Source organism: Hylobates moloch, unplaced genomic scaffold (assembly GCF_009828535.3).
Source record: "Hylobates moloch isolate HMO894 unplaced genomic scaffold, HMol_V3 SCAFFOLD_4, whole genome shotgun sequence".
NCBI lineage: Eukaryota > Metazoa > Chordata > Mammalia > Primates > Hylobatidae > Hylobates > Hylobates moloch.
In genome coordinates, this window is record NW_026652279.1 from 26306596 (window position 1) to 26321222 (window position 14627).

At 45.3% G+C, this 14627-nt stretch overlaps 1 protein-coding gene and 1 long non-coding RNA gene across 10 annotated transcripts in view; one reads left to right on the top strand and one right to left on the bottom strand.

Moving 5' to 3' along the window:
• SRGAP3 (SLIT-ROBO Rho GTPase activating protein 3) overlaps positions 1-5372 on the bottom strand; it is a 269948-nt gene extending 264576 nt beyond the window's left edge. For all 9 annotated transcript variants that reach the window (XR_009213058.1, XM_032149572.2, XM_032149571.2 and 6 more), the window contains exon 1: positions 4597-5372. Coding sequence is in view for 8 of the 9 variants with exons in the window: in XM_032149572.2 (XP_032005463.1) it covers positions 4597-4663 (67 nt within the window). In the remaining variant the exon portion in view is untranslated. The remainder of the gene's footprint in view (positions 1-4596) is intronic.
• An 89-nt stretch (positions 5373-5461) lies between these two features.
• Positions 5462-13492, top strand: LOC116466702 (uncharacterized). Its single transcript, XR_004247640.2, has 3 exons — positions 5462-5533; positions 12744-12985; positions 13358-13492. It is a non-coding gene; the product is annotated as an uncharacterized LOC116466702 (long non-coding RNA).
• Positions 13493-14627: the final 1135 nt, after the last annotated feature.

Consider the following 14627-nt stretch of genomic DNA (forward strand, 5'->3'; position numbering starts at 1 on the left):
TTGTGTCTCTCACAACACTCAGCACAAGACTAGGTACAATGTAGATAATCAACTTTTGTTGAATTAATGCAGAAATGAATGAATAAATACATGCCCCTCTGTGGTCATCCTCCGTACCTGCCCTTCTTCCTCAAAACTCTAGACTTTTGCTACTAAGAAGATGGATGAATATGTAACAACAACAACAAAAAAAGCACCAAAGTCAATCATTGCATTTCTATTTCAATTTTCTATCAGGTTGCAATGGAAATAGGAACTCTGAATAAATGCAGAACTGATCATCATGTCTGGCAGCAAGATGAATTAGAGCCCCAGGATACTGAGAAAGCCTGCAAATAAGATCACCAAATATTATCAGTGATCTTTGAGGGAATTGTAGAGAAAAGGATAGGTGCCAAAAAGCTGGAGCCTGGCAAATGTTCTGATTTGCAAAAGGGGAAAAATGTTATGGTTTGCCAGTTCCAGACTAGATAACATGATATCACTCCTGGCAAGATTCTTAAACAGATTTGTTAAGGACACTTATGAGCACCTAGGACAGGAAGTAATGTCCATTTGGCACCAGCATGGGGTCACCAAGAACAAGTCATGTTAAATTCATTTCATTTTCTTCTCTCTGACAAGGCTCCTAGGCTAGTGTATTGGAGAAACACAGCAGACATAAAATACATGGTGCACTGAGGGAGCAAGCAGCACCAAAGGCTAATTCAATCCTTGGGCTATATTAATAGTAGTATTGCAGACAGCAGAAAGGAGGTGATAGTTGTTTTCTGTCTTTGGCCACATCTAGAGAATCACATTTAGAACTCAGTGCCACTCTTGAAATAGGATACTGACAATATAATCTTTCGGAGGTCCTTTTGGCAAAACCTCTTTAAAAACATAAAGCTCTCATCCAGATTTCTGGCATCTGTTGAAAAATTGAAAAATCTGGCTGGGCCTACATTCCTAAATAGCAATAACTGGTTGAACCTAAGTAGTGACTGCCCATTTAGACAGAACATGTACTCTGAAGTCCGTCATAATCATCACCACCCCCTCTTCTACTGCCTGCACTGAGGTGGTAGGCCAGCTGCCACAAATTGTTTCATGTGGCCAACTTTATCCATTTATTCTATCTGCCAAGCACCGAATGGCACTAAGGTTTGCAACCCAGGATGCAGGAGAGACAAAGGAGAGTGGAGATGGTAAGTGATAGCGAACCATCCTATTATATGAGGATAATCATTGTCAGGGGCTATATTCCCAGGCTCCACACACCCAGTGGGCAGTCCAAGGGAAGACACATCTGTCTTATTTTATGAAGTCCAAAGGCTAAGGAACTATAGAACCAATAAGGAGATGAGAGACATATTCAATGCAACATAAGAAAAAATGCTTACAAGGGTCAGGCATGGTAGCTCACACCTGTGATCCTAGCACTTTGGGAAGCCAAGGCAGGTGGATCACTTGAAGCTAGGAGTTTGAGATCAGCCTGGCCAACATGGTGAAACCCCATCTCTACAAAAAATACAAAAATTGGCCACATATGGTGGTGCGTGCCCGTAATGCCAGCTACTCGGGAGGCTGAGGGAGGAGAATCTCTTGAACCCAAGAGGCGGAGGTTGCAGTGAGTCAAGATGACATCACTACACTCCAGCCTGGACGACACAGCGAGACTTTGTCTCAAAAGAAAAAAGAAAAAATGCTTACAAGAGCCAGAGCTGTCCAAAGATGATAGACTCTGTGGGCTTGGGAGGTAGTGAGTTCCCCATCACTAGAAATGTGCAAGCATATGGTTTACTACTGCTTCATAATCAAAGGGCTTCAAGTATCTGATGAGGCAAGAGAAGACATGAATCCTTCTATTTTACAATAGAAAAAATACTGTTCTAAAACATTTCTTTGTGTTAGGTCTATAAATTCTTGAAAAAGAGATAAAAGGGAATAAGTCAACAAAGAACTCAGCACTGGTTTTAAAAATCAAAAGTTCCCTTCACAAAATTCACAAAGCACAAAATCTGTCTGACTAGGTGGACTTTTTGCATCCCACTGGCCAGATGATTCCCAGGGAGAAAGGTAATTGGCCTCGGGCACTGTTTTTGGTGACTGGTCAAATGTTCTTCAGAGGCATGCAACAAAGGCAACGGGATGAAAGTAAGAGGGTAAACAATGGAACTCCATCAAGAGGCTGCCAGTCCCCCACAAAATTGCCATCTGCTGCTGACATCAATCCTTCAAGGGGCAGCTTCGGGCAAACAATGTGTCAGGGAACACAAGCCTGGGAGAAAATCGGCCTTGTGACCTTGGGCAAGTCATTTAACATTAACTGGGCCTCAGTTTCCTTGTCTCTGAAACTGAGCTCACACTAACCCTACTGTGCATTGCGTGGGAGTTAGCCATAGAAAATGCAGGGCCCTAGACACACATCAATAATTATGATGGTGATTAACACACAGAATTTTAAAAGAAAAGATTCCAGAGGGTTTCAGGTACAGCTATATCCTGACCTGACCTTGTGGGTGTCAATTCTAAAGGAATAAGATGTAACTCCTTTAGCCAGAATGCGAAGAAATTTAGTATTTGGAAGAGACAAGATCATTTGGACACATTTCCTGATAAAATGCCTGGTAATTGGTGTATTTCTGATAAAACTCAGGGTACTCGCTGCTTAGTTGTTAAAATAAAAGATGGAAGGTAAAAAGCAAACGGATCAGCCAGGGCAATTAATGCCTAACTGGCCCTGAAGAAAAGTTCACTGGCCCAGTAGTAGCAATCCTTCCAAAATGAGATAAGCACATTTCCTACCAAGAAAATGATTATAAAACCTGAAATGTTCAAAACTCAACATCCCCTTCTCTCTCATGGCATTTTCATGGCAACCTTAATTTTTATAAAATAAAAATAATTGGTCAAATCCATTTTATGAAACATAAACTCCCTAAAAAGAGTCTGTTCAAAGATTGAAACTAGGCTTTTGTATTGAGCAGTTGGGTGAATTCAAATCTCTGACCAATAAAGGGCTTATTTCTAAATTTTCAGCAAGGCTGAGACATCGTAAGTTACTGTTTTCCACATTGAACTGAAAAACCAAAGACAGGAGACCAGGGAAGAGCAGGATTTTCTGCTCCTCTTGCCCTAGGATCTGCCCAGAGGTGATGAGCACACTGGGTTTTTGACCAGGACTAAAAGGCAAAAAGTCTGTTGGTGAGACTGGAAAAAAAACAGATCCCTCCCGCCGTGGCTGCTCCACTCCCAAAGTTTCCCAAGCATCTGAAGCGTGTATGGCAGCTGTGGTGCCCAGCCTTCCCACTGCTTTTAAGGAGGCCATCCAGCTCCCTGGGTCATGGGTCTTCAGTTGCAGCAGTGCCCAGAAGCAGGTGTGGCAACCTCAGGTCGCTTGAGCCCCAAATACCCAACTTGCTCAACAGCCTGTGCATAACCTCAAAGATGGGCCTCAAGGTCCACTGAAGATGCATTTTGTCTTTACTCTTTCTAGGAGAGGCCACATCACACCCTGTGTCGCAGCAAGGAGACCAGAAAGAAAGCGGACGCCAAGAGGCACGAGTCCAGGCTTCCCACAGGGCACATCCTCAGAGAAAGGAGGAGCATGCCGGATGGAGCTTTTAGATTTTCCTTGCCAAAGCTGAGCCTAGAACGGGTAGGGGTGGGAGAAGCCCCAGTCTGGCCTGAATGAGGATGCAGCAAGCCTGCATTTAGCCATGCAATTGTGTTCCCTTTCCTATTTCGCCTGGCTAGCATGGATTTAGGGAGCGGCTTCTGAAAGAAGTATACACCCAGTGGCACAGAAGCTGCAACCAGCAGCCAGAGGTCATCTCGCCCTCCCGGCAGGCTTCTCCTGGAACCCCGGAAGCCAGGCAGCGCCGACCAGCCCAAACGGCATGCTGAGGTGTTGGCTTTGAATGAAAGCTGATGAACCTAAATGCCAGGGCACAGAGTGATTGGACTGCACACTGCGAGATAATACATTTTCTGCACCAAGCTCCCTCTTTATGCCTAAATGCCTGCATTAGTCTGGATCAATATGCCCCATAACAGTTAATCCATGGCAACCCAGGCCAGCCCAGAGACACCGACAAAGAAGTGCCGCCCAGGGATGCTGCCTCGCTGTGCACATGCATGTGAATTCCAGCCCAGAGAAAGAGGCGGAGGCAAAAACCACCACCAACAGAAACCAAAAAGGGGGAGGAAAAAAGAGCAGATGGTAAAAAATATACCCAATATCAAAGGGCTTTTACCATGGCAGGGAAGGGGTGGAGGTAGTGACTATCAAAATGGCCTTAGAGTGACATGTCACCACCAAGATGATGGAGTATCGGCGACACTCCTAAAGTCAGGCATAGGATCCTCCTCACACACCTGCAATGCAGAGACTGCTGCCCATTCCATAATCCACACTCCCAGCCCCAGCGCTATCTGCAGTTGAAACCAGTCCGGACTTGTGTGGCTGCCACTGTTCCTCCTCACAAAAAGATTATTGATGCATAACATTTCATAATGGCAGAGAGGAAAACGGGGGGCAGCGGGGGGTGGGAACCAGAACAAGAGAAAAACAAAAGGGGAGGAGAAGGAAAACTCTCCCAGCCCGCATCTCACCTTTTATTTGGGCTTCATATTCAGCAATGATCTCTTTGTCTTTCTTGAACTTAGTTTGAGATGACATCTTCCGACGTGGCCAGAGGAACTGACAGGCTGTTTGATTTATTTCTCCTTTTCTTTTCGAGTCCTCTCTCAAGCCCTGGTAATCACACAGCTCTGGTCGATTTCACAGGTTTAGGGACTAATCTCTTTCACTTGGCTGCAGAGCAGGGAGAAAAATCCTTCTCCTTCTGGGAGGAAAAATATCTTTACTTGCCGAGAAATGGCTCTAGTAGCTTGCTCTGGTCAGCTCCTCTTGCAAAAGAAGAATCACCCTAGGATCACAGTAACCTGCCCCAGATTTTCAAAGATTTTTCTTCCAAAAATAATAATAATAGTAATAACCAAGAGCACTCACACACACATGCACACATACACACACTCACGCGTGCACAGGCACACTCACCAGGACACGCACACAGTTGTGCTGTGCACACAGGCATACACACACACACCCTCACACGCACACACACTCGCTGGATCACTCACACACGCACATCCACGAGAGGCGCGGCGCCTCTTTGGTCGTGCAGCCAGCCCCTGGCTTGCTTTTGAAGGCTCTGCTAAGTCGATGGTCAGGTTGCCAAAGGGCCGGTCATCTCGCATCCTCCCTCCCTTCGGTGCCTCTGGTCTGATGTCCAGTGAGGATCAAAGCCAGAAGAGCGAGATGGAAGTTTTCCTGCTGCAACGCTTAAGCTCCGGTGAACCCAAGGCTGGACTGCTCGCCCTGCAGGGCTGGCTGAGCTCTCCCCCACTGCTCACGTCACTAGACTCCGCCTCCCGGATTTTATAACAACTGACACATTGTAGCCTACAGGAGAGCAGAACTCACTGCAAGCAAAAAGGGGAAGAAACGCTCACAAAAGGGAAGGCAGCAGGAAAAATAATCGGGTTGGTAAGTCTTGAGAGGCTTCTGCAAACTCCAAACATTAGCACTTGGGTTAGGGATTTTTCTTCCAAAAACTTAAGATCCTCCCTTTTTTTGCACTGTGCAATTTAATTCGGTTTCTGGAATCAACAGCTATATGATGGTTTGTCACTCTACTGGGATAGTCTAGCAGAGGGCCTGACCCATGTAGGGAAAAGCATCAATATTTGTTGAGCAGTTACTTGGTGGCAGAGACAATGCAAGGAGTTAAAGGCATGCAGCTTAGCAAAGCCATGCAGAGCAGGCACACTGGAGGCAGAACAGCTGGGTCATTGGCTTGTGGGGCTCTGGGCAAATTCATAAGTCAGACTAAGCCTCAGTTTCCTAGACAGTAAAATCAGCTCTCTTTGGAGGCTCTGTTATTCATTCTTTCAACAGATATTTACTGAATGCTTACTATAGCTCTAGCACCGTTCTGGGTACAGGTATACAGCAATGATCAGAACTGGCACACACAAAAATCCCTGAACTTCTGAAGCTCCCGGGGCTCCACATCACACAACTCCAGGAGTTTCCACCATTCATGCTAATATTCTTAGTAAAAAGCACCCCTGGAGTAGAATGCATTGTGAATGGTGCCCCCTGGAGTTGTACGAGGCAAGAGGCCCTAGGAGAGGAAGACCAAAAATAAGCACAGTAAGTATATTATATAATATCATACAAAATGTAAAGTGCTATGGGAAAAAAATATTGCAGGGTAAGGAACATCAGGAATGAGAGGAGCTCTTGAAAAGATCAAAGAAGAATGCAAAACTAAGCTTAGCACAGTCTCTGGTACATAGTAAGCACTCAATAAACAGTAGCAATTGTTAATACCCTTTTATATCCCCCAACAACCTAACAACATAGGTATAAGCACCACTCTTTCACAGACAAAGGAGCAGAGGCTCAGATATGGGAAGTGACTTACCCAAGGTCACCAGCCTTCCAACCCAGGCTCAAAGTCTCCTGCATTCTACAAGGGAGACCAAACCAATTTCATGTGGACTTAAGGTAGAATAAGATTCATTCTGTAAAAATTGAATCAAGCACTAAAGAGTCGCTGATCACTGGAATTTCATATGCTAAGATTGTCACTAATGTGTATTGGCCCTTGACTGTCCCTTGAGATAAATGTTCCCAAATTTCTCAAAATAGGTATAGTCTTCCATTTGCCTTTTTCTGAGTATATAATAAATGATTCTGTTTGGACTCAGAAATGAATAGGTTATCCATGTTAGTCCATCAAGCCTTCCTAGAGGACACGGCAGCTGCAGTGGGTGTCCCCAGGCAGGCATGGCAAGGGGAGTGAGGCGGGGCAGGATGTTCTCCTGGAGCACACGGTGTGAGCTGGGGCCCACAGGTGGCAAAGCACAAGACCTGCTTGGAGCAACAACAGGGAGAAGTCCAACTGGTGAATCATGGGGCTTATTATAGCCTTGTGCCCGGAGGCAGGAGGTCACCGAATTCAGAAATAGATGCCACTGGCCCGCCGCCCTTGCCATCACCCCGCTGCCTCATGCCTCCCCTGGACATGTTCAGGCCCTTTGCTGTCCTCTTCTAACTAGTTCAAACCCGCAAAAGCCCCACGTTACCTGAGAAAGATGGGCACAGAGATTAACATCCCTGCTGCAAGCCTAGATTCTTCAAGAAAAATGAGAGTTAAAACCATACACCTTGGAGTACGACAGAGTGGATTCTCTCCTGGCTCTGCCACGAGCCTTGAGCTCATGAGAACTTGAGCAAGTGGCTCAACCTGCTTGTCTGCCCACTGGTGGCAGGAACTCAGTAAATGTCAGCTATTTTCACCATTATTAAAATTTTAAATCGGCTGGGCGCGGTGGCTCACACCTGTAATCCCAGCACTTTGGGAGGCCGAGGAGGGTGGATCACAAGGTCAGGAGATCGAGACCTTCCTGACTAACACAGTGAAACCCCGTCTCTACTAAAAATACAAAAATTAGCCAGGTGTGGTGGCAGGCACCTGTAGTCCCAGCTACTCAGGAGGCTGAGGCAGGAGAATGGCGTGAACCTGGGAGGCGGAGTTTGCAGTGAGCCGAGATTGCGCCACTGCACTCCAGCCTGGGCGACAGAGCGAGACTCCGTCTCAAAAAAAACACACAAAAAAATTTTAAATCCACAAATAGTTCTAGAAGACCTATATGTAAGGTGCTGAGCCATGGAAATGTCACAGAAATGTCACAAAAAGCCATACAAAACCAAGGCCAAAGATGGTATAGCGCTCTGAGCTGACACCTGGCAGAAGCTGGGTTTTGGAGCAAGTCAGATGGTGGTTTACCCTCTTGCTCTGCTGTGCTCCAGCTCTGTGTGGGGCTCATGGAGGAATACACCTTCTCTGAGTCTTGGTTTCCTCATCTGTCATAGGGTAGTGATCCACCCATGGCACAGGATCCAACACGATCATGGATTTAAAGTGCCTGGCATAGAGGAGAAGTCTCACAGACATAATTTCTTTTTTAGAGCTGTGGAAATGTGGTCTTCAGCGTTGGAGGTGGGATCTGGTGGGCAGTGTTTGGATCATGGGGATGGATCCCTCAGGAATGGGTTGGTGTCCACCCCACGGTAATGGGTTCACGAGAGATCTAGCTGATGAAGAGTCTGGGACCTCGCTCCTCTTCCTTGCTTCCTCACTCACCATGTGATATGCCTGCACCTTCCACCATGATTGGAAGCTTCCTGAGGCCTCATCAGAAGCCAAGCAGATGCTGGTGTTGTGTTGGTATAGCCTGCTAAACCATAAGCCAAATAAAACTCTTTTTTTTTTTTCTCAAGATGGGGTCTCACCATGTTGGGCAGGCTGGTCTCAAGCAATTCTCCCACCTCAGCCTCCCGAAGTACTGGGATTGCACAGTGAGCCACCACACCCAACAAAACAAAACTTTTTTCTTTAATTACCCAGCCCCAGGTATTCCTTTACAGCAATGCAAAATGGACTAATACAGGGCCCAGCCAAGCTGGACCTAGGACTGGAGCTTGGGCTCCACAGATACCCAGATTGCGAAAAGGAAGAGAGGAAAAAAAAAGAGGAAAAGGTCTGTGTCCCCTGAAAAATCCATCACCACACACAATGAACTCACATCATCTGGAATCTTCTATCCCCAAGAAGATGTGGGTGTGACCTGGGCAGGCCCCCAGCACCAGGTCCTCACTCTTCCAGTCCTCCCCACAGCCCACCCCAGCCCTCCTGCTGCCCTCCTGTGACTCCTCCTCTGTGAGTACGCTTTTTCCTTGCTGTCTGAGAACCAACTGCTATTCCCAATGTTTACCCTTCACATGGTAGTAACAGAAACCAGATTTGTCTCCAAATAAATGTGGTAGGTGTGAGGGGAGGGCCTCTACCATGTGATTTGATCTATGCCACCCACTAAGGACCAGAAAAGCCCCTGGAAGTGTTTATCCCATTTCCTTGGGGCTCATCTCCTGAATTCTTTTAGATATTCCTAAATTATACTGATAGCTAGTATTTACCAAGTTCTCCCTACACACAAGCACAGGGCCAAGCACTCTGTGTAGATTTTATCACTGATTTTTTGCTACAGCCCCATGAGTCCAGTGCTGTAAATCATCCTTGTTTTCAAGTTGGGTAAACAGAGGCCAAGAGCAGTGAAGCAAGTTGCCCAAGATCACAAAGCTAGCTAGTAACTTAATTGCACTGAAACTCAGGTGTGACTCATAGCAGAGCCCAAGGACCTAAACAGCGCACGATTCTATCCCGGAGGAATCAGCATAGGAATAATTGCTATCAAGTAATAACCCATTTTTTCATTCCCTATAATTACATTGTTTCAATACAGAGTTCAACGTAAAGTTTTCCATTTAAAAAAAGAATTTGGGGTTAAAAATATAAAGTAAACATGTCACAAGTGACCACTAGTGAGGCATAAATTACAATAACAGCTGAACAATGCAAAATTCACTGAACCGGTTTCTTTTCCTGGTAGAAAGAAATAAAGCTTCATTTGAAGGAAAAGTGGCCAGAATAGTTTTTGGTTTCAGGTACTTTTATTTTTCTGGTCAAATATGAACACCTCCCCCTCGCTGAGATGACTAATTTTGTGACATTCTCCACGCTGCTACCAGCGAATACATCCTTGGGCAGCCCAGTGAATAATTCTGCCCTTCAAGCCCTGCTCTGCAAAATGAAAGCAACAAGCAGAACTCAGCTAGTTGATGGCAGATTTTAATAGAATTAATAGTGATGATGACAACATGCCTAATGTGTATATATTGCTTTATATTTTGTAAGCCTCTTTCATATCATTTGTCGTATGTGGTCCTCACAATAACCCTGGGAGGGGACAGAATGGCAAGTAGGGCTGTTTTCAATACCTGTTTCATAGGTAAGGAAATATGTGGATAAGCAGAGGTTTTGATGGTACAGTTGTTTTATAACTTCAAGTGTGAGGATGACCTTTCCAACTGTGTCACAAAACCCATTTGCTGGAAAAGCTGACAAATTCAACTACAGAACAATACTTACAAAATTCTGCTTGACAAAAGCAAAGTCAAAGACCAATGGCAAGCTCAGAAACAATAGTTGCAACACCTATTATAGGCCAAAGAATAATTTTTCTAATATCAATTCAAACAAATACTCATACGTGAATATTCATAGGAGCCCAGTTCACAACAACCAAAAGATAGAAACAACCCAAATGTTGTTTGAATAAATGGATAAACAAAACATGTTATATCCATATGATGGAATATTACTCAGCCATAAAGAGAAATGAAGTACCAATACGCGCTACAGTATGGAGGAACCTTAAAAATATTATGCTAAGTCAAAGAAATACACAGATTATATGAGTCCATTTATATGAAATATCCAGAATAGATATATCCATAGAAAATTCCATCTCTATGGTCACAGAAGAGTGGTTGCCAGGAACTAGAAAGAGTGAGGACAGGCAGTAGCTGCTTAATAGGAAGTACCAAGTTTCTTTGGTGATCATTACAATGTTTTGGGACAGGGGGCAGTGGCTGACACCTGTAATCCCAGTACTTTGTGGGGCAAAGGCAGGAGGATCACTTGAACTCAGGAGTTCGAGACCAGTCTGGGCATCATAGAGAGACCTCTTTTCTACAAAAAATAAACAAAAATTAGCCAAGCATGGTGGTCCATGCTTGTGGTCCCAGCTACTTGGGAGGTTGAGGTGGGAGAATCACTTGAGCCCAAGAGGTGGAGGGTGCAGTGAGCTGCGACTGCAATTGCACAACTGCACTCCAGCCTGGGCAACAGAGCAAGGCTCTGAAAAAAAGGAAGAAAGAAAAAGAGAGAGAGAGAGAGAGGAAAGAAGGAAGGAAAGAAGGAAGGGAGGGAGGGAGGGAGGGAAAGAGGAAGGAAGGAAGGAAGGAAGGAAGGAAGGAAGGAAAAAGAGAAAGAAAGAAAGAGAGAAAGAAAGAAAGAAAGAGAAAGAGAAAGAAAAGAGGATGGAAGGAAGGAAGGAAAAGAAAGAAAGAAAGGTAGATTTTGGAACTAGACAGAGGTGACAGTTGTACAACATTGTGAATGGACTAAATGCCACTGAATTGTACACTTTAAAATGGTAAATTTTATGTTACGTGAATTTGACCTCAACAAAAAATAACTACTAAAAGAAAAGAAAGTTTCCACAAATCTATGAGAATAATGCCAACAACCCAGTAGAAAAGTCAGTTAAGGATATAAACAGCAGCTCACAGAAAGGGAAATACACATGAAATGTTAGCCCACCTCACTCATAATGAACATAAGTCAGGCACGACTGGAAACACGGGCTCTAACAATGCCCACAGGACACTGTGTCTTCCTCCCGCTCTCCATTCTGCTTCTGTATGGTGGCAGGCTCTCCCTGTAAGATGGCAAAGATGGCCCCCAAAACCCCCAAGCTTACATTCTTACAGGTTGGCAATCCTGGCAAGGAAGGCAAAGTCTCTCCCAGGAGTTCCAGCAAAAGTTTTGGAATGGTCAGCTGGCCCCTGCTGGGGCCCCTGGCTATCCCTGAACCAATCGCTGGAGCCAGGGGTGTTCTGCTTGGCCAGGCCTGTAGAGTGGGCTTGCCCTGGCACTTTGGGATGGGGTGAGTCCCAAACAATCCACATGGCCCCAAGAGGTGAGCCCCAGGAGCTCCCAAAGGAGGATCAGGGTGCTATTCCAGAAAGAGGAAGCTGGGCAAAGTCAACGTGTGTCTGCTAACGAAAACAATGCAGGAAAGAGGGAAGACGGAGTAATAACAGCTTGAAATTATCCAGCTTTGATACTTACAAAGCATCTTCTCATTTAGTATCATGATCCTCACACAGTCCTTTGAGATAGGTTATATTATTCCCATTTTACAGATGAGCAAATGAAGGCACAGGGAGGCTGAATGACTTTCCCAGCATCCCATGGCTCACAACAAATGGGAGAGCGGGGCAAGAAATCAAGACACCTGACCCTGCATCTGGTGTTTGTTCTCCCATCCACCCAGGTACCAGGCTCTACCGAGAGACCCTTCAATGCACACAAGAACCTCACAGGCCTCACACATGCTCTGCTCACCAGTCCCCGCTTCCTTAGGAAAGGATGGGAAATCAGTCTCTCGGCCATCAGGACCTGTCAATGAGCTGCTAGGCAATGCTGCAAAGGTCCTCTGGCTTTCTAAGAACATTCCCATTACTCAGCCCGCCTGTCCCCATGTGTGTCCAAGGACTGGACAGCTTCAGTGACAGCAATTCACAGCTGAGCCCCAGATCTTAATTCTGGAAGAACAGAAGGAAAGACTTCAAACACCCAAGCCCTTGACTACATTGCTAGCAAAGTTTGCTCATTTCAAATGATGACAGGAAAGGCTTTAAATATCTCCCACTGTGGAGGAAACCTCTGGCTCTGCAACTGCCTGGGAGAGTCTAGGTCCCTGATGGAGAGTTAGCTGGCCCTGTGGATATGCACCTAAATCATGTCTTGCAATCTAGCTTAAAGCTTACACTTTGAGAAGCAGAGTAACAAGAACAGATTCTAGAGCTGATATTTGCAGCATGGCTTCCACCCGGTTTGAGGGAATGCTTGTTCCCCTGGTGAGACCTTAGTCTGATGCACATTTGCAGCCATTCACTCGCCATCCCTCATCCACTCCTCCCCAGGGGAGGAAAAGTGACTTAGCTGATTGGTAAATTTGAGAGATACTAAGTTCACACATTAATCTTCTCTTTTCAGCTCTGCCTGCATTCTGCCTCTGTGGAGGAGACCTCTGGTTCTGCAACTGCCTGGGAGAGTCTAAGTCGGTGATGGAGAGTTAACTGGCCTGGTGGACACATACCTACTATGTCCTGCAATCTAGCTTAAAGCTTACACTTTAAGAAACAGAATAAAAAGAATAGATTCTAGAGCTGAGTTTAAACCCTGGCTCCACCACTGATAAGCTGTGTGACCTTGGGCAAGTTGTTAGCTGGCACCCAGTAAGTGCCACATAAGCGTCTGTTAAAATCTCCATCTGTCTACCTTCTTTATCTATTCCTCAGTTAGTTCAGAACCTAAATGGGAAAGAAAGGTGTTATATATTGCCCCTATGAAAGCCCAACACAAAAGAATTTACACCTTATATTTTTTTAATTCTAAAGCATGGGGTATGCAATAGATGGAATGCTTGTGTCCCCTTAAAATTCATGGGTTGAAATTCTTACTCTCGATGTGATGTTATTTGGAAATGGCTTTGTGGGAGGTAATTAGGGTTAAATGAGGTCATGAGGGTGGGGCCCTTATGATGGGATTAGTGCCCTTTGAGGGAAGACACCAAAGCCAGCTCTCTCTCTTTCTCTCTGCCCTATGAGGACACACTGAGAAGATGGTCATCTGAAAGCCAGGAAAAGAGACTGCTCCAGAACCTGACCATGCTGGCACCCTAATCTCAGATTTCCAGCCTCCAGAACTGTGAGAAAATACATTTCTGATTTTTAAGCCCCCAAGTATGTGGTATTTCTTTATGGCACCCTAAGCTAACACACTCAGATTAGGAAGCCTAAATAATGGTTGTTTGACAAAAATAATAATAACAATGTGCAAAAGAAGAGCATAGGAAAAGAGACTGGTCTACCAAATGCTATAAATAGATGATTTTTATGAATTCATTTACTCACTCATTAAACAAAATAGCTCTTTTTTTTTTTTTTTTTTTTTTTTTTTTGAGACAGAGTCTCACTCTGTCATCCAGGCAGGAGCACAGTAGCACGATCTTGGCTAACTGCAACCTCTGCCTCCTAGGTTCAAGCGATTCTCCTGCCTCAGCCTCCCGAGTAGCTGGGATTACAGGCACCCACCACCGCACCTGGCTAATTTTTGTATTTTTAGTAGAGACAGGGTGTCACCATCTTGGTCAGGCTGGTCTCAAACTCCTGACCTTGTGATCCACCTGCCTCAGTCTCCCAAAGTGCTGGGATTATAGGCATGAGCCACCACACTCGGCCTAAACAAAATATATCTTAAGCACTCGATATAGTCTAGGCATTGAGATACACACAATCATGAACTGGACAGAGATAGTTCCTACTGTTGTGAAGACCTCAGTTTAATGGAAGAGACTGGTAAACAGGCAATTGTAATTCAACATGATGGAGAAGTACAGGGTCCCATGGGATCTCATGTAAGGGCACTTGACCTACACTTGGAAACATAGAAGCGGTTTCTTGGAGGCGAAAATTTCTAAGCTGAGCTTAGAAAGACAGACAGCTGGAGAGAGCCCACCCAAGTAGGGGTGGGAAAGTATTCCCAGCTAAGGGAACTGCATGAGCCAAGGGGACAATTGGTATAGCTGGAGCAGAGTGCCAGGCAGAGAGTGGGAGAGGTGATGCTGGACAGAGACATGGGCTGGAGTGTGAGAAGCCTCCTAGGCTGTATTAACAAGCTCGGAGTTTCATCTGGGTTCCCGCAGGAGCCCTGAAGGGAACTGACATCAGATTGGCCTTTGAGGAAGGTGACTCTCGTGGCAGCGTGGAAACCAGACTAGAACAGGCAAGACAAGGAGCTAGAAAATATTTTGAGAGACAAACATGGGTTAGACAAGATGATACCACGTACCATCATACTGAAAACACTGGCGACTTT